Source organism: Alligator mississippiensis, chromosome 6, assembly GCF_030867095.1.
Source record: "Alligator mississippiensis isolate rAllMis1 chromosome 6, rAllMis1, whole genome shotgun sequence".
Lineage (NCBI taxonomy): Eukaryota > Metazoa > Chordata > Crocodylia > Alligatoridae > Alligator > Alligator mississippiensis.
This window is the reverse complement of record NC_081829.1, coordinates 56,332,451-56,353,374: the sequence shown is the minus strand read 5'-3', so window position 1 is coordinate 56,353,374 and position 20,924 is coordinate 56,332,451. Positions and strand designations below refer to the sequence as shown.

Below are 20,924 nucleotides of genomic sequence, written 5' to 3'. Positions count from 1 at the left end.
GTGTGATCCAATTGTAATGCTAGAATTGTGTGGCATTAGTGTTCAAATAACTGCTGTTCATGGCAACAAAACTAAATGGCTCCACAAGCTTGTAAGGGGGAACTGTATTTTATGTTAATTAAAATAGGGGAGGGGACCCAAAACAGTGCTAGACTTATTAGGTTTTATTTACACCAATTCAGCCAAATGTCCCCAAACGTAGGTGGATGGCATAGATTCTTGCTATAAAGTAATATAAGATGAAGAATTAGTTCACTAACAAATTTGTGATGTGATATGAGATGAGATGAGATAATACATAGTTGCATACAAGGGTTTGTAACAGCACTTTGTCCAACTAGGTGTTCATCTTCTTTATGCAGCCTAGATGTTGTGAAGGAGGCTGCTGAACTGCTGGTAGAGATATAACAATCCTTCAAAAGCATAATTTCTATATATGTGTTTAATGTAACTGGTGGACTTTGTGCATCTTCATTGTAATTTCTGACACTGTTAACTTCCCCTGAGAGTTCTGGGATGTATATTGTATTGGTCATGTTGCACTCTTCAGAAAAGCAGCATGAAAGGTAGATGAATACAGGAAACCCTCACTATTCGCTGGTTCGGCATTCGCGGTTTCAAATATTTGCAAATGCCAAACCCACATCTTAAACACACTTAAAGGAGCTCCTCAGGAGCTCTGCACTTGCTGCCGTCGGGCTCCCGCCGCTGCCGCCACACTCCTGCTGCTGCTGCCACGCTCCTGACATCGCCAGACCCGCTGTGCCTCCCGCAGCCGCTGGGGGAACTGCGTTCATGAACGCAGATGGTGTTTATGAATGCAGTGCCTTATTTGCAGATTTCGCCATTTGCGGGGGATACGAGAACGTATCCTCTGCGAATGGCAAGGGTCTCCTGTATTAGAATTGCACATCATCCATTTGTTTCCTATGTACAATGTACACATTAAGCCAAATTCAGTCAGGAAAAAGTGTCTACAACTCCCATTTGCTTCATTTGGCATTGCACTGACCTCTTTCATGACTGAATTTGACCTCTTATGGACAGGGTGAATCTGATGCGCACAAATGTAACTTGTGTTATCAGGATCTCAGTTTGGTTTGTTTGCGGATTATCTCACACTGAAGCTTTTGTAGGTTAGTGCTACCTTTCAAACTACAGTATAACCTCATGAATCCAGCATGCTCAGGACTGAGCACCTGCCGGAAATTAAAAATACTGGATTTTTAAAACTGGTTGTGGACTGGGGCTGGGGGAGTGGTGGCTGGTCCTGGAGCCACAGTGCTGGTTGGTGGATTGTGGCGGTAGCCGCTGCTTGCAAGCTTTCCCCTCTGTGTGGTGGTGGGGAGCAAGCGGCAGCCAGTCCCGGAGCCAGGGAAGCTTCCCCTACACAGGAGGAAGCTTGCAAGTGGCAGCTGCCGCTGCCATCCACCACCCCGCACTGCTGCTCCATGTGCGGCCTCTGCTCTGGGCTCCCCAGTGTAGGGTACTGTATTTTTTTAAAGTGCCTGATTTTTGAGAATTCCGGATTTTTTAGATCCGGATTTATGAGGTTATACTGTATTATAAACCTGTTCTTTTACTGCTTCTGCTCTGCATACTGTAATATTCACTTCAACATACTGACATAATCTTTTCTGAATGGGTAAGTGAGTTTCAGACATTCATATAGGTAAGCCAAAAAGAGTAACTAAAAGGTACATATGCAAATAACAATTATCTTCTCCAAATTTGCATGCAACCTCTTGATTAATCCTAAATGAACAATATGCATCTGGTGATGCCATATGCATGCATCAAGGTAAATCAAGCATGAACTTTAAGCATGTGAGCAGTTCCATTGCTTTAATGAAACTACTCACCTGTGTAATATTAGGCAGGTGTTTGGGCTCTGTGCTGAGCTGGGGACCATAATCACAAGTGTTCTTCCTCCCAACTCGTTAACTGGTAATGTGGGACTCACCATCTTAATGCAGCCCAATACATTTAACACAATTCTTTATGTATATGCCTGTTTTTCTGCCTACATGTTTCAGTGATGAACAGGTGCCTTTTCTGATACAGCACCAGGTCTCTAGGGGTGATTAGATAGCACTAGAATAGGGCAAACTGAACAAGACATCCATGCTGCCTGACAATGATTAATAAACAGAAATCCCTAGGTTCATTATTATTGCTGGTTGTCTCAGGTTCCCACAGAATTTATTCACAAAAGACAAGCTGTTATATTTCATTTTAATATAGAACACTCATAATACTTTAAAATATTCTTCAATTATTTTCTTGGGGATGGGAAATGAAAATGAGCTTTAAATCTATATGAAATAGTTCCTTTTGGTACTTTAATGCAATAATTTATTAAGTTCCAATAGTTATCAAGTGTGCACAAATATCATGCAAATATTACAGCTGTACTCCACAACAAAATAAGCATAAGATAGCTATAGAAATACACAAAGAATTGACAAACAGAAAAAGGGAAAATTAGTATTTTCTGTACAAAAAATATGCAGTTTTTTGATAATTTGTAAAATGCATAACTTTTGGCATTTCAGAGAAGAACACTGTATAAAAATAAATATTCTATGTACAAAAACACACACAGGTCAGTCCATGGTTAGAACCATCACTGCAAAAGAAAATAAACCCAGGTTAGTTGCACAATTCAAACAACTGGAAAGATTGTTTTATTAGAGGGAAATGCATTTCAGGGCACATATTGTCATTTGAGCATGCTCCAAGATGTACGCTAGGAGAGGAAGCAGTTAGGTATGTTTCTTTCATTTATCTTATAAGTGAGGAGGGGAGACAATGGTGGATGACTCCCTAATCCAGGGGCAGGCAATTATTTCTGGTGGAGGGCCACTTACTGAGTTTTGGCAAGCTGTCAAGGGCCGGGGCCACATGGGTAGTCCCACCCCTGAACAGGTGCACCACTCCCTGGTCTCCATCTTGGGACCAGAAGTCTCATCCCTAACCTCTGACCTTTGCCACTGGAAGTCCCTCCCCTTTCCCCTGGAAGTACGCCTTTGAGGAAAAGGGTTTGTCATCTTAGAACAGGGGAAAAAACAAATTATAAACTACAAATAAAAGACTCATAATAATATATATTAATTTAATTTTTAAAAAGATATTTGTCCTAATTTGTGTGTGTTTGTGCTATATATGTAGAAGTGATTGCATAATAGGTCAAAATGCAGTCTTAGTCTTGTATAGTGTGTGGGATATGCAGGACTGTTGGGAGGTATGGGTGGGTGGGTGTGGAGTTTGTGGGGAGCTGTGGGTGGGTATGGGGGGTTGTGACTATGTGTGTGTGTGTGTGTGGGTATGGTATTTGTAGGGTGTGTGATTGTGTGTGGGGAAGGGTGTGGCTGTGGGGTCTGCAGGAAGGGTTTGAGGGTATGTGGGGTGTGCATGGGAGCTCACCCCTGCATGCACCCCCTTGAGCTGGTCAATACCTGCCCCCGCCCTGCAACAGCCAAGAGCCTGAGCCCCCTGCGGCGCCTCCCCGCCCCCACCAACAGTGCACAGCCCCAGCGCGCCCCGCGCCCACTTTCCACCACCTCACCGCATGCAGCAGTAGCGGCGGGGACCAGTGTGTGCAGCCATGACACTACATGCCCTGCACCGGCTCCGGGATTGCCCATTGGGGCTGAGCAGTGGCAGCGGCAGCAACAGCAGCTGGGCAGAAACTGCTGCTTGGTGAGGGAGAAAGCAACTCCTCCTCCTCACTGCCACCAGGTGGTTTTTGCTGTGGCCACCCGGAGCCCACACCATGCTAAGCTGTGGTGCGGCTCCTTGCTGCTGGTGGAGTTACATTCTGCACTAACACAAATAGCTGGTTATAAGACTAAGGGGCTGGTCCTGAAAAGGGGCCACAATGTAAGCCTCAAAAGTCTTACGGATTTAATAATTCCTATGCAACTGAAGAGTAGCGTAACTAAGGGCAGGCAAGTATGGTGGTCCCCAGGAGCCTGCATGACAGCGGCCACAGGAACGGTCACTAGTGTGCAGACAACCCATATAGTGGCAACCCCCAGTGCGAGGGAAGACTGGGCCACAGTGGCAACAGCAGTCAAGGTCTTTAGAGTCTGTGGCAGGGATTGGCAACATTTTTAGGCAGAGTGCCAAAAACACCCGCAACCTTGACTTGATTTTGGCGTGCCAGGGGCAGATGGGAGGAGAGCTGTAAGGGGCCTGATCCTTGTGGCAGCGCAGCCCTGGTCCTTCCCCACACTGTCTGACCCAAGGTGCGTGTACCAAGCAAAATGCCTTCAAGTGCCATGCTCTGGCACTCATGCTAAGGGTTGCCTATCCTTGGTCTATGGTAAGATTCTCCCTTGCTCAGCACCTCCCCTATCCCGCCTAGTGTGCTAGAATTCCCAGTTATGCTTCTGCAGCTGACCTGTCAAAAAGGAAGGGAAAAGGGACTTGAGCAGGGTTCTGTGCTGCCTTTCTTTAAAGGTTTGGGAAGGTTTGTGTGACTGTGTCTGTGTATATAAGTCATGGACAAGGAATCTTCAGCCCAGTGGGCACATCCAGAAGTTGCCCTGCCAGGATTAGTATAAACAGTCATGGCTGCAAACCTCAGACAGACCTTGGAGTTCCTGAGAGTTAAGTTTCTGACACAGTGGGCGCATCTACATGAGATGCTAACGTCACAATCGAGTAATTATACTGCGTATTAGCACAGCTAGCAAAAAACATGCTAATGTGCTAATGCGCAGTAGAATTAATCTATTGTGTATTAGCGTCACATAGGAAGTGTTCATCTGTGCTACTGCTCAGTAGCGCTGATTATGGTGCATTAAGTTAGTACCTATTATTAGAGCACATTTTATCTAAAGAACTCAAAGCACTTTACCAATATTTAGGGTGTATCTATGTGGCACAGGACAGAGTTGAACTAAGACACTGTGCCCACTCCACATATGGTAATTCTCAAACTGGAAGTAAGCTGACCATTGGTGCAGCAAAATGTGTGTACCCATGAGCTCTGCCTTCAGGCTCATCCCCTCACAGTACAGATGATCAGTTTGGGCACAGCACTGTACTTACATCACGGGTACTGTATTTCTGTGTTAGGAGCTAGTGTGAACAACAACTGATTTGGCATGTCTTTGTATAACACTACCTAGCACAGTACAGGTGTACCTTTAGTTAGCTAATTCCTACATTAGATCCTTCTTGTAGATGACATACAGAAGCACCAAGAGGCTTATATAATTTCAAGTGCTTTAGTTTTGAATGTCTTAATTTAGAAACCTAGGATCTGATTTTCAGAGGTATTGAGCACCCACGAATCCAAGTGAAGTAGTGGGAACTGCAGGTGCTCAGGTCATCTGAAAATACGGGTCTGGGCATCTGAAGTTGGACATTCTAAGTTAGAGTTCCATGAGATCACAGAATGTTAGCTAGATCGAGGCCTAATGTGAGAGTTTTCAATATTTAACTTGGTGAGGGGAGGAGAATTTGAGAGATTTATAAAAGGCAATTACATCTAAGCTAGACATCCAGTCTCAAAGATATTAATTTCCTCATTTATATGATAACTCCAAGCTAATGCAGTTGAATTCTATCTGTGTTTGTCTCTGTTGAAAATCAAGTCAATTATTATTTTTGCATACCTAAAATTAGGTTCAAGTGCTTAATATTAGATACTCAATTTTGACAATTTTGGTCTTTAATCTGTCTCTGTTTCTCCAAAATGAGGATATCAGTGCTTACCCACATTTAGAAAGTGTTTGGAGATCTATGAATAGAAGTATTGCTTACAATTAATATATCAAATTCTTTTTCGTGGAATTATTAGCTCTTTTTGAAAATCTGAAGTATCAAAGGTCCTCATAAAATCCCTTCACGTTCAGACCATATTTTTATGTAGTATTTTATAGATTAAATAGACGGGTTTGTTTATTGTTTGTCAGGAGTGTTGTGTTGTAGTGGGAATCCTCTGTACACTTTACATATCTATTTTATAAGACTAACAAAAAAGCACCTGCAAAATGCAGCAACACCTCTAATTCAGCACAGCCCCCAAAGTCTATTTTACCTTATTCCAACATCCCTGAACTGGCAAGCCATCTTCCCCCTACAATAAAGAAAAAAATACAGTTTAGGACACAGGAGATAGAATCAAGAGGGAAGGACAGAAAGAGCTAACTAGTACAGCTGCAACAAACATTTTAAATCAGAATTGGGCTAGGATGAGTGTCTAGAGTGTGTATGTGTGTGTGTAGGGGGAATGTGGCAAATATATATATATAATTTCCCTTCTATCTTGTGTAACCCATATGTCCGTCTGAAAGATATGGCCAAGTCTGAACCAGAAATCAGATATTCAATGGGCAATGGGGTGAGGGCTGATGCGTGTCATGCACTTTGAAAATGTGTTTGGCACAGCCACAAAGGAGGATTCATGAAAGCTCCCAGATGTTGGCAGTGGAAGACATAGCATGACTGGTTTATGGTATTACATAATTCCATATCATAACATGGAGATGATAAAATATAGTGAAGCAGATCCCAAACACTGCACCAACTTCTGGATTGAGGAATGGCTAGAAAATATTTTTCTTTCAGTACGCTCTCTCTTAGTGTTAAGGGACTTGTTTTAGTATTGAAGGGAATGATCACATGTACTCATGAACCAAATTTCAGTGAGTGCTGCACTTTTTTAGCTGCAAACTTGGGTTTTGGTAAGAAGTCCCTTATGTCAAATCTGCTGAAATGTCAGCAGGCACTTTGTCACATTGCTTATCACTTTTACTCTGAGCAGGGGTGCTAATAGGGGAAATGTGGCAAAGCCACAGCACACAGATGAAGCAATCAGAGACAGTCATTAGAATGGCAGCAGCCAGCCATTAACCATTCCTAACGAGATTTGCCAATTTATCTGTGGGCATACATTATCAAGTAAAATTATTAGACTTATCCTCTTAATAAGAGTCACAGGATTGATGCAGGTATTCCTTGCCCTCTAGTTCTATTTTGTAGTTGTGCTCTCTGTGGTCTGTGTGAAGGAAAGCAGTGGGAATGAGGCCTTTTCAATACTGCAGTGCTTTCAGTAAAGAGGAATATAATGAGTTTAGCTTGATACTGTTGGCTAGTCCCTTAGCTGTGTGGGTGAAGCCCAGAATCCAGATGGCTATGCTGAGAACATAGTATAGAAATTACTATGTGCTCAGTTTGTTCAGTTACTCCATTTTTGACAAGTGGCATTGAAATGGGAACACAGGAAACAGAACAGGTTTCATTCTGCTTTAAAGAATTACATTACTATCACCATATGGACTTCACTGTTTAATATTTTTGCAACAGATTTAATATGTAAATGGCAAAGGTTGTTTTTTGTGTTAATTTTAATATGTGGCTGATATTTTTTGGTTTCTAACATAAGGCTCCCATTCATCTACTGTTACTTTTTATAAACTGGCTGCTGCATTGCCCAGTTTAACTAAAAGCTGAGTTATTTTAAATGCTTATTACCACGTGATGCTTACAGCACTCCCTTGAGCAAAATGGTATGTTACCTTTCCATTCCCTTTCTGCTCCAATCCTTAGTACAGCCCAGGGCCAAATGAGTCCCTGACATAACACAGAGGTGCCTTAGAGCTGCTCTATGCTCTGTTGACTTGCTGCATCCAAGAGACCATTATTTTGGGATTGGTTACTGCAATGCAGTGTGTGCCAGCTGCTTTCGTTCCTGCCTCTGAAATATCCTTATATCAAGAAAGGCCAGAAAGCACAGGAGCAATTCTCAACCATCTGACAATGTCCCCTATGCTCAAGGAATCTCCAACTTTAATTCACCTTTTTGGCCCTTTGTGGCAATCTGAATACTTGACACAATAGGCATTTTGTCTTAATAGGACTGGCAGGATTAGGCAGATCTTTATATGCCAATTTCCTTTTGAAATTAAGAAGATCCTGTACTAAAAGGTTGCAGGGTCAGGCATCTCTAGATGAGTTTATTTTTATATTTTATATTTTAATTTTTTTAAAACTTTGGATGTTTGAATATTAAAAAGAAACAGACAGAATGCTTCTTGCCTGGATAACTGGAAGATGAATTTTTGTGAAACATTAATTCTACTCACATTAGCATTATCTAACCTTGAGAAATAGGAAATTAAGGTTAATGAGGAGAAGCTACTGGGAATGAAATAATGAACATGTGAAAAGCCTAACCTAATGAGCGAAGACATTGGTAGTTAGAAAACTCAATCAAATCCTTATAGAGGTAGCCTAATGTTTCTCTCACAGATCAAGCTATTAGGCAAAATGCCCTGATGTAACTCTGTTTAGTCAGGGAAATTAGACAAAGGATGAATTGAATGCATTTTCTTTAATCAAATTAATATGTTTTCAGCTCCTGAATTACTGCCTGAGTTATCTGCAAAGCTTAATATCTCATTTTAAAACAAAGAAAATAAAGGACTCCCACCCCCCAGGCCCCCCCAAATAAGAAAATGCAATGTTATATTGAAAGATAAACTAGTTAAATGAAATACAGTTTCAAGGGACTTTGATGGACCAAATATCACCACGGATGGTAGAACCATATTACATTCTAAATCCATTTTTCTTAATGTGGTTTCTCAACAACACTCTTTCCCACACAATATGGGTCTGTGGAAATAAGTCATTATGAATCCACTAATGGGAAAGTAGTGATGCTGCCATTGGTACACTGGTGGTGGTGGGAATTAATTTTGTAGTCCACTGAAGAAGGAAAAGGAAAGTTAGGTGTATGAGGGAACAGGAAGCTGGGAAGTTACAGTTTAGGGATCAAAGGAAGAATGGAAGTGTTTGTTGCAGGCTAGTTTGCAAAGGAAGGAACTTGTGGAACATGGTTGTTAGTGAATTTTTAGATTAAAAATTTTCAGACTTAAAAAGCTTTAGTTTTGGCCTCCATAAATAGTCGTGCAGATTCTGAAGAATAGTGAGATGTGTCAGTACAATGCCAGGCTGAAGTAAGGTATTAACAAGTTTAGGTCACAAACCATGCTCAGTGTCCCAAACTTACGCAGGTGCCAGATTATTATATATAATGTGAGCTTTAATTCACCAAATATTCTAGTGAGTTTCCCAAAACAAAACAATCATGAAAAGACATGCATTATGATGCTGCCTCTGAGTGTAATTTTGACTTGAGAGGAGTAATGCCAAAGAAAGTAGTCAGATAATTTTCCAAAGGCAGTGGTAGAGTCTTTATTCCTGGCAGACAAAGTTCTTTGGATAAATGTGATATCTTTTATTAGACCAACTAAATAGTTGGACAAATTGTTCTTTGCAAGCTTTCGGGTATAAACACCCTTCTTCAGGCAGAGGGAGAGTTTACAGTTGTTTTGTGCTCTCCTGGATGGGACAGAAGCCAGTGTACAAGAATGCCAGTCTGCTCTCCAAAGAAAGCACAAAACAACTGCAAACTCTGCCTCTGCCTGAAGAAGGGTGTTTATACCCAAAAGCTTGCAAAGAACAATTTGTCCAACTATTTAGCTGGTCTAATAAAAGATATCACATTTATCCAAAGAACTTTGTCTGCTTATGTCTTTAGACCAACATGGCTACAACATCCTCAAAACATGGAGGATATTCTTTATTCCTGGACATTTCATACCACTTAGGAATGTGCTGTAGAAAGCTGACTTATGCTAGCAGGAGGTGAAATGTATTCAACAGTTCCATCTCTAACCTCTCTGGCCAGCTAGGATGGCACATATAAGAATGTGGTCAGCATCTGTTTGTTGAATCAGTATTCAGAACAGTTGTTGCCATTAAAATGTTCACAATTTGAGCTTTGTAAATAGTTATCAGCATTCAATTATTTATTCTGAAGAGCAAATGGAAGTTCAAGATACAAGGAAAACCAAGAGTATCAGTAGTGTTAGCTGGTTTCAAAGTTAAAATTGTAAATATTTTACAAACATTTTACTGCATATATTTACCCAGATGCAGGATCTGAGTTTGGGGCTTTTTCTCTTTTTTACATGAGGCACAGACAGAAGAGTAGCTCCCCATTGGAACTCATGGTGCTTTGCAGGAAGTTCACTGTTGGGTCCCAGGGGTTGGGGAATCGAGCTGCTGTTTAGAGAGGCTGTGAGCCTGCATCCACTCTCCCCTAGCAATGCCTGTCCCCACTCCAAACCCCAGTGCTGTTTTCAGAATGAGTGTGGGGAAAGGGAGCAGAGGGAACTTGTTCTGGGAGTTCCCCAGTCGGCACTGGTGGGTGGGGTGGATGGATTGGAGCCCCCCATGTCGGCAGAGCTCCAATCCACCTGCCTCAGCCTCCAGTACCAGCTGAAGAAAAACCCCATACTGAACTCCCCCCACTCCTTTTCCCCCATCCCATTCTGAAGATAGCACCAGGGCTGGGAGGTCAGCACAGACACAAGTTACTGAAGCCACTCCATTTTGCTGGACCTTCATGCAATGAGAATTCAGATTTTTGTGGGATCAGGCCCTTTTAAGGTGCTCTTCAGCCAAGCACTTCTGTTTGGTTATGGCTGTAGAGTGCTGTCAGAGGGCAGATTGAGTGAAAATTGTCACTTCTTCCTGCACCTAAAGTTTTCTAATTGGTTTGTTTCTGAAACAGGGAGGTTCAAATGAACTACTTGTGGTTACACCTTTTGTGCAAAGGGCTGCATATGTCTGGCAAGACTTGGTGCTACCATTCTTAGGTAAACTTGGATTTATGACATAGATTAGCTGTGGTAATAAACTCCTGAATAACTTTGTCATATTTTGGTTAACAGAGTATTGAGGAAGGTGAATAAAACTACTAAAATAGTTATTTTAGCATTTTGTTGGGCAGGTTAAGACAAGGGTAACCTTTTCTGAGATTAAGGTAAACCAGAAAACAGATATGTTGAGTATACAGCCACAACAGAGGTCAACAGCAGAGTTTGAACTTGCGTTCCCTTAACACAGAACAGAGGAAACTGTTGAGTGACGGTTCTGCATGAAGGTCCTTCAGTTAAAAGACTTTTCCATTTGAGTCTGAATTTGTTTAACTCTTGGCACGCTGCAAAATCCTTTTTTTTTCAGACATTAATAGGGTTAATGAGTGAAGGGGACTGGCAATTAGAAAAGGACTTACATTAAGTTGTGCCAAAAGGGTAGAATGCTTTATTGTTTCTAGGACAGTACAATTAGAAAATCATTTTTGACAATTTGATGGATTGAAATATTGTATTGAGATATTTCTCATGGATTGATTTGGGTTATATATGTATCCTTATGATTTGCTTTAAAATATGGAAGGCGGCACCTAAGTAATGTAGGAGGATGTCAGACTTTGCTGGCAAAATATGAATACTTGAAAGTTGAGTTAGTGCAGGATTTAAGCATATCAACTTATCAGATTGAAAGCTGAAGTATTTGAGGGTCAGACTTTGAAGTATCAGTCCACGAGAAACTCTGAAGGAAAATTGAAAGGTTGAGATGAAGCAATTATGAATGAACTTTCAAGCTGTGTTATGGGGAAAGACAGCCACACTGCTGCTTTGTTTCCACCCATACCACAAAGAGATGGTTGTAGCAACCCTGACTCACTGCAAAAGGGTTAGGGATCACATTCTGAAGCAAGCAGAATGAGTGGAGATAGGAGGGAAATTGGTAAAAAGGGATTTATTGACAGTCCATGCCAGTATTGAAGGAATCAGCAAACAGCATTTAAAAAAGCAGCAAACAGAAACCATGCAGGAAAGGGAAGGTAACACCATACCAATGGGCAAGGGGCATCCAGCCCGTCCAGCCCAGGTAACCCCGGCTCACCCTTCTCGCCTTTAAAACATCGGTGTCCCTGTTCATGAAATCAACCACTATAATTATTTCAGTCAATGCTAGTTACCTCCCTGCTGTGGGAGGAGAGGCCCAGTCCTACACTGGGAGGGCACTCAAGCTGTATACCCAGTGCAGAGACAGTCAGAGACATAAAACACACAATATCTAGGCAATCAGAAGTAACAGTTGTCTCTTTGGATCAATATATTTTAAACGTCAGAAGCTGCCTCTGATTTTGTTAAATAAGGGAGGACTGGGAAGAAGATCTCTCTGTTCAGAAATCATTTTCACTTCCCATCCTCACTTTGATACAGATTAATTTCTGTGACGGATCTTTCTCAGTATGTAATCTGTATTTAGCACTGTGGTACAAAAGTGGTTTCAACTATAGCAAATAGTTTAACTGAGGAAAGAATTGAAAGGACCAATAATTACACTTTACACTCCTTGAGCTTCCTGAAACAGCCAGGTTATATCTTTGTGAACTTGTTATCATATAACATTGTGGCTATTCAACAAGATTTTAGAAGAGTTTTTTCATCAAGAAGAAGTTGAGGCATTCTTGCTCTTTTTAAATGTAACAGGAGGCTCCTGATGAAGTGAGAGGATGTCATGTTGAATGAAATACTCATCCTGATCATTTTGTATTTCATATCAATTTGTGTTCCCACTGGGTATCTTAACCTGGGTGTCCTGTGTTGTTATCAAGTGGAGACCTAGTTTTTGACCACATCAGCTGGTCACTACTCAGAGGGGAAAAAAGAAGGCATTTTAGATTTCATTGCTACTTAAGGGTGATGACGTTAAATATTTCCAAAACAGAATCTGTAGCTGGGATCACAACAGGAGTTCCAGGGCTCTACTTTCACAATGAAAGCCCTTTGCTCTCCTTTCTAAGCTTCTGAAAAGAAAGGAACAGGCGAAGTTACTCAACAGTCCACTTGCTTACGGAGTTGTCCCTATATATCACTGAAGAAAACAGCTTTGCCGTAGACTACAGTGGGACAGGAATAGGACAGGACCTTATCTGAGCAATGTGACTTCTGTGATACCAGAGTAGTCATTGTTTAATTTAAGTTTTCCTTCTTTCTTTCCCATTGACAAATCTTAAAACAATACATTTGATAAAACAGAACATACCAATGGACAGGGTGCATCTAATCCAGGCGCTCCTTGGTCTCCCTTATCCCCTTTAGACCCTCTAGAGCCTTTCTTGCCCCTCTCCCCCTGTAAATAATAGTTTAGTCCAAGAAAAAAATACACAAAAGCTTTAGGATCATCCATCTCAAATAAGTGTCAGTGACAGTAAAAGAAAAAAAAAAGATAAACATCTAGAAAAATACTGTAAAAGATGAGATACCTTCAGATAGGATGCTCTTACAGGAAACCATTCTATGGGATTGTTGCCATTTTTTTAGAGGTATAAGCACTTTAATAGTTATTGATTTCCAAACCTAACAGGCTACTAGGACTGTGACCCCATTTTTTTCATTAAAAGAATTATAACCCCAGTGAATTTATAGTTAGTTTTATATTGAGAAGCCTGCTGCAGGTGGGCAGGGGTGAGGGTGAGCTCTCACACAACTCCACAGCCTGGCTGCTCACACACTGAACAGCCCTTACCCTTCCTCTGGAGCCCAAGCACATCATGTCTATGACCTTCTTGGGCTCTAGTCACACAGCAAACAACTGACTTTCAGCCATTTTCAAATTTGGATCTCATATGCTAATCATGGACTTTGTTTTTTGTCTACCTCCCTTTGCCCCCCTCACCTCAGAGTAGTTCTGGTTCATAACAATATAATTTTAAACTATTAACTTCAAGTGCATTCCCTGACATTATTTTTAAGTGTCATTAGCTTCAGGTAAGCATTCCACTGGGTGTTGCACAGCCGTGTTAAAATGCTGTATTTTTAAATGTAAAATAACTTTTCTTTCTTTAAACCAGCAAAATTGTGTCTGAATTTACTACAGCTTTAATTTGTTCATGAGGCTGGGGTGGGGTCTTCTTTTTGGATTTACACTGACTTTATACCACTGCTGACTTGACTGTCATTTCCCTTGGTTTATACTGGCTTAAGCAAGAGGAGGCTTGAGCCCAGACGATGAATTCAGTCCTATGCAGATGGCCAACCCAGGCCTGTGTATAAATGGATCCTAAAGGGGACTTAAATATTCTCATGCTAGCCCTCTCAGGGGAAAAGTTCACCCTCATTCTCACTGAAGTCACTGCAAACATTGAGTGCAAATCAAAGACAGGCTAGGGTTATCTAATTGTTAGAAAATACATATGCAAAATACTTTTGTAATATGTTTAAAAATGAGTGGCTCAATAAAAAAGAACTTCTCAAAAGTGTTGCACATAAAACAGAGGTAGAATTGCTGAAGAGTGAATTTTATTTAGGATTTCAATGGTCAGGGTTAAAAGGTACAAATAACACCAGGCAGCAGATGTATATATATATTTAAAAAAAAAGTGGGATGATGAGTAAAATAAAGTCAAAACTGGCAAGAGAAATGGATGGGAGAGGAGAGGTAATGAGGAGAAATCACCCGGGATCAAGCACTGCAACAGAGAGGATAATCCAGGAGAAAACGTGGTACAGGTTGCAATGGTGGGAAGAGGAAGGACCCAGGAGAAAAGGCAAAAAAAGAGGAAGGGATAAAGGGGACAAAGGAGGACCTGTCGAAGCAAGGAACACACATGGACACACATACACAGGAGAAGAAAAAAATACAGATATTAAAAAAAACACATGAGGCTTTAAAGCTTTACACTTTTTTAGTTGGTTTGCCTGAAAGGCAGTCCTGTTCCAGGATCTGCTTTGCAGCTCTTCCATAGCACAGCATTTTCAGGCCTGCACTGTCTCTTGAGGCTGTTATTACATTTCCTATAGTGAAGAAATGGCTCTGCTCAGGAGAAAAATTCCAGGGCATAAAAAAGACATTGTTCTGCCTTCTGCAATTGGGAAGATTTTGAAGAGAGTCTGAGAACTAATTTTGCCAAATTACAATGATTGGAATGTGGAGTGGATTTTTCAGAACCTACTCTCAATGCATTAGGTACAGTGGATATACCCTTATCTTACTGGCATTTATGTTACTGGTACTAGATTTTTTTAAAGGAGCATTTAAAATTAACACATAATCTAGCTGGAAAAGAGGCTATTGCACATGAGGCAGGTGCTTGTAGTTACTTAATTACACTGCTGTCTTCCCAGTGTCCTGTTGTAGCAAGTCTATCTCCGTGGATCAAACGGATTTTATATTTTAAAAACTTTTTTCTTGCTATCATTCTTTACATCTTCCAGCAGATCCCTAATAGTTTGGTTATCAGTTATCCTTCCAGATATCCTTCACCACTTTTGCCAAGATTCAAATGACTCAGAAAAGCCCACATCATGTCATTTTTACAGTATCTCTCTGATACGCAAGTATGATGGGAAAAGGCATGCTGGAGGTCAGTGATTCTCAACCAGGTGCCCCCAAATCCTTTGAAGGGTGAAAAAGTGTAAGAAGATAACCAGGTGTGAGGAGATAAGCACAGGCTCAGGCTCATCCCTGGCTGGCTGTTCCTTGACCCTCACTGCCTGGCCATTCTGCACAGAAGTAAGCTCTGTAATAAATCAGTTATGAAATGGTGTCTGTCAGTTCACAAAAGTTATGTAGGGGTGCATAAGTATAATAAGGCTGAGAACCAGTGCTGTAGATGATGCTCATCCCTGCTCCAAGATCATACACTAGATCATAATTATAGAGACCAAGCAGTGTCATTGAAGAGAGATTACCATGTGTTGGCTTGATTCCAAATTAGATATCATAGAAGCCCCCATATTTCAGAACGTTTAAGATCTCTGCAGTGTTTCCAGTTGAACAACACAGTTTTGTAATGGATGCTTTTAAAATTGTAACATTTACTTTAATTTCCAAGAGTTTCTCTATGGAGAGCCTTTTATTCATCTGTAAACAGGATTCTGGGATAAGGGGACGCCTTTATCTAAAATGCTAGTGGTAAAAGATACATTTAAAGGTCAGACCTGAAAAGCTGTGGCATTGCACATTCCCAAACAAGTTTCCTAAGTGTTTTTCTTTCAAAGCATTTGTTGCATTTCAGGCCAATGATTCTTTTCAGGGGCCAATGAAACTCCATGTTTGCAGTGATAAGGAGCACTTCTTCCTACTCTTTATTTACTTTTATGTGATGGGAACAATCAAGTCACATGTGCCTATATTGGTTCCTACTGTAACCAACAAAAACCCTCCTTTAAAATATATTATCCAGATTTAAAACCAACTGAAAAAGTCCAAGGATTCTGTTAAAGTTATTTCTTATTGAGAAACATAATACAATCTTAATAAAATAAATAGTGAGTTAAAAAGCAAAATCAGAAGTGGAATGATTAAAACTGTGGCAGCACCTTGGAGTTGCCATGACGTGAAAGAAATTTGGACTCTCCTTGTTTAACATGCTGACTGGCTAGTACTTTTCAGAACTTTTAATTTATCCAATTCCAGATCAGAAGAGCACTCCAGATGAAAAAGAGGGAGAATGAGCACTCACTAGGTGTTATCTGAAAATACATCCATAAAGCTATTACTTTCGCACATATTCCATCACAACTTTAATCTATTTCAGATTAATGTCCATATGGTATCAGCACCTTATAAAAAAATATGGGTGTGCATAAACTATACTCAGCTGTAAATCTCTTTACTACTGTTATCAAAGGATTCAAATAATATATAAAATAGAAAGCATTTGCGTGAATTCCCATGACGCTAATAAAAATAATAGATTAAAGTAGGGTTTAGATATGTTTTTATACATTAAAAATACAGCGTGGTATAGTTTATTTCTTTATCATTTACATAAATTTACATAACTAGGTGCCTTATCTCACTGTTATTACACTAATCCATCTAAAAGCCTGAATAAGGAGCACAAGACTTTACAATTGGGTTCTCTAATATATTCATATTTATTTGATCTCCATATTTCCATGTTCACTTAAAAAATTCTGACTCTAAGAAACCCTTGAAAGACATTGTGCTGCAGCATAGTAGCTGATATTCTTTTTCACCATCCAGAGTAATTTAAGAGCAATGTGCTAAGAGTTGTACCATCTTCATTAATCTGAGGAGGAATTCTTAGTTTGCATCCCTGCCCATCTCACTAACTATATAAGGTATGATTTTCAAAATCCCTCAATGCTGGCCTAAATCTGTTCCTGTTGAAGTCAATGATAGAATTCCCACTTCAGTGAGAAAAGGGATAAGCCAACAATGAGTACTTTAGAAAATCCCAACTGTATACTTTAAAGTTCAAATCATATCTTTGGCTATAATATATTGCATAAATTGGAGAGATCACACTGTAAAAGACCAATCTAAGCAACAGGTTTATCAGGTCAGATTTTATCCTAGTTTTCCCTAGGTAGTTCAAAAGTTAACCATTCCACCACTGTGTGAAGACATTAGTAACCAAATGCAAGGACTTGTGGTTCAGGACTTACCCGGTTTCCTTTGTCACCAGGTGGGCCTGGTAAACCCTAAAAAGTATAAAGAGAAAAATTACACTGTTTTAAATCAGTGTCAGCCAAACAGATCCCTTTGTTTACTGAGTCAAAATTATTCTTAGCACAGGAACCATATGATTCAAAAGGGCACAATTTAAAAATGAGCCAACCAACAAACTTTATTCAATTTATACTTCAAAAATGAAGCAGTCTCATGACTCATTAAAGGGAAAGTTCTAGTCCAGCAATCCCATATTTTTAAGAGTAAAAATCTTATGTAAGTAATGTGACTGAGAGGCTATTTGTGTGACTGTGGTTCCAAGATGAATCCTTAAGTCCTCTGAACTGCGTTCAAATGGAACACCAAATACTTAGAATGGGAGGTGTTCAATACCACCACCATAGTATAATAGATAAATAATGTAGGCATAGTTTTGGCTTCAGGTCAGTAGTTTCAAGATATATGTAATGTTATATATTTTGTCTTTACCTATTATTCCAATTGTTTTAAATTCTTTGGGAAGTTATAACATCATTAAGAGGGTACTGGGACCTAGAGACAAGTCTACTGAATTGAAAATTTGAATTGGGGTTTCCCTTTGACTATTGCCTCAGCTTGATATAGATGCTACTATGGCAGTAAAAGAACATTCCCTTTTGTTGCCACAGAGTATTCTTCTGCTGGAAGTGATGCCGTAAGGCTTTGTAAATGGCAAAACAACCAAAGATCCTCTACTTACAGGAAGCCCAGCTGGTCCCATTGGTCCTGCAATTCCAGAGTCTCCTTTACTTCCCTTAAAAAGAGACAAAAGAAGAGAATCTTCTATTTGTAGACAATATTGACAGGTTGATGTTATTAACAGATGGGTGAACCAACAGTGCGAGAAACAATGTAAAAGATATATTGTGTCCAGGCATCTAAAATACAAATTATTAAAAATAAAAGAAGGGCCAACTCAAGGGCTCACATTCACAAGTACAAAAAGCCCCTCCTCAGAGAAGTTGTAGCAGCTTTGAAGACATTGGGTAGTGGAGGGGCTGGGAAAGGTTTGGTTTTAAAGTAAACTTACCCTTTCCCCTTTTGGTCCTGCTGGTCCTGGAACTCCAATTGGTCCTGGAGTACCCTGTAATTTGAGAAAAGAAAACCCATAAACCCATGTCTTTCAACAAACTTCTTAAAATCTGGGAAACAGCATGGTTCCTTGAGGAAAAAGCACAGCTGAGAAGGAGATTCCAGTTAATTTGAGACATCACTTGTATTACTACAGCTTTCAGGGCTGATGAGGATGGGTTTTCAGTAACTGTGAAATACCATTAAAAACACGGGAATAGCTACAATGGATTGGACTGGTACAATATTACAGAGCCTTGCATTATTTTAGGGGTGTAGGTATTAAAAATAATATTGACATACACCCCTTTATAAATCAAATGAGTGAAATTTTACTGTTCTCTTTGTACCCCCAACAAAGCTGAAAACTGTAGCAGAATGAAGGCCAGGTAGACATGTTTTTAAGCAGTTTTGTCTGTTTGTTTGAGTCAGTTCAGTTGAGCGTAAACTAAATAAGGATTTGCAGTACTTTTTGGTAGGCAGCTCACCATGCAGACTGAAAGGTCACCATGCCGCAGAGACTAGTGCAGATGCACACATACACGGATGCAAACAGGAGAGAGAGTACTCATACATTTCTAAGTCCTCTGTCCGCCCTTTCACCGTTTACACTGTTCTACCAGGCCCTAGGTTATGCTATAAGAAAAACCCAGTCTCCGTGCTCAGCCTTTGGCCCAAGAGCAAGCTCCCAATTTCATACAAAATTTTTCAGCTGTGCTGAGGTTTATTGGAGTTTGCCAAGTTAGCTAATTAATCTGCCCATTTAGGTCTTTTTTTTTTTTTGCATTAACACTACAGTGGGTGGGTAACAGCTCTTCTACTCAAGAAAAGTGTTATCCTTCTTAAAGCCAAGAAAACTTATTCCTATCTTTTGCGGAGATTCTTGTGGTTTACATTAGTATGACCCCAGATTCACTCCTATGAAACAGGGCATTTGAGTGTTCTGCTTTATAACATCTAGCATTCTCCTTGACACCATTTTACCAGCTAAGTAAAGCAGGTATCTCAAATTTGCAAAGACCGAGATCTCAGAACACCTTCCTAAACCTTTCTAATGGTCATTTATCTTCTTAACTCCACGATAAATCAAATCCTATTATTCTGGCTTGGTGAAAAACCAGCCAGTCATCCAAGTTCCGGTTCCAGCAATTCTTTCCTAGAATTCTAGAAAAGCTCATTATCTGACAGTTGGGAGTCCTTTTGGAACCTGTACACATTTTACACTAGTTAATCCCTTTGTCTGAAGGAAAAGGGCATGGAGCTTTAATCATGATCCTACAATCCTTACCCCCAAAAGATGACTCATGTCATTAAGGAAGATTATGTGTCTAAGTAAGAATTTGCTGAATCTGGCTAGAGAATTAGTTTATTATGAAACACACAAATTTCACTGCATCAGTGTAAGCAGGTAAAAAAAAATCATCCCCATAATCCTTTAGAAATATATCATATGGATTTTAACTTCCTATATCTTTCTGTTGTTTTAGGAAAATGTCAGAGTGATGTTGTAGCCTGATGGCCCAGGAATTGCGTGAGAGGTAAGGATTTCTCAGGGTGTCATTTTAAGATCATTCAAGGCCTTGTTTCCCTAAATATCCATCGGAACTATTTAGAATATCTAATATGCATATTCATAAAAGTAAATATATAACTTCCTGAAATAAGGAGGTTGCTGTTTATTTTCTGTTTGGCAGGAGTTAAAGAGCAATGGAATTACTTCCTGTTCCACTGAAAAAGGAAAAGCAAAGTGTTTTTGAATAACACCAAATCTGATTATAATTGGAGGACATGTGTCATTCTATGAAGCAATAAAAATGCTACACCCTTTTCGTTCCATCCAGGAAGAGCACACACCAACTGCTGAAACTTCCTTACCCTGATGAAGGGTTTTTGAACCCGAAAGCTTGCTTAATAACTACTCTCCAACTATTTGGGTTGGTCTAATAAAAGATATCAAATTCACCCAAGGAACCTTGACACCCTTACATAGCATTTTTTGTCCAGGAGTAACAAATGATTTGTAAAACTGGAAGAGTGTTATGATTTATTATTTATATTCCAGTTTTGCAGGCTGGGAAACTTAGGGACAAAGAGGTTAAGTGATTTACCCAGACATAACAGTAAGTTAGTGATAGGGCTGGGGGCAGAACCTACAACTCTTGATTCTCAGACTCCTGCTCAACCAGTAGACACCATTATATCCCAAATGAATGGAATCAGTACTAAAAAAAATTCCACCCCAGGTTTCTAGGACTTGGTGAAGGCATTTATGCTTGCTGAAAGGATGTATCTCTTCCTGTTGGCGGGGTGCATCTCAGATAATTGGGAGAGGGTTCCTGCAACCCACTGCAATGCAATCCTAAATGGTAGATGTGAAAACAATGAACAACAAAACCTTCTGCTCACAGAATGAAACACAAGGTGTTATTAGGCCCAAGACAAATCTGGGGAGTCATTGTTGCAGAGGGCTGTAAGCAAAGCTACCATGGGGAAAGACAAAACGGAGACAT

The 20,924-nt window shown here is 40.1% G+C and overlaps 1 protein-coding gene across 1 annotated transcript in view; it reads right to left on the bottom strand.

Annotated features, from left to right (window-relative positions):
* Positions 1-2,320: 2,320 nt before the first annotated feature.
* Positions 2,321-20,924, bottom strand: part of COL13A1 (collagen type XIII alpha 1 chain) — a 116,929-nt gene continuing 98,325 nt past the window's right edge. The window contains exons 38-43 of the mRNA XM_059729893.1: positions 18,374-18,427; positions 18,044-18,097; positions 17,301-17,336; positions 12,928-13,014; positions 6,053-6,091; positions 2,321-2,629 (exon numbers count right to left, since the gene is read on the bottom strand). Of these exons, the coding sequence (XP_059585876.1) occupies positions 2,627-2,629; positions 6,053-6,091; positions 12,928-13,014; positions 17,301-17,336; positions 18,044-18,097; positions 18,374-18,427 (273 nt within the window). The 3' untranslated portion in view covers positions 2,321-2,626. The remainder of the gene's footprint in view (positions 2,630-6,052; positions 6,092-12,927; positions 13,015-17,300; positions 17,337-18,043; positions 18,098-18,373; positions 18,428-20,924) is intronic.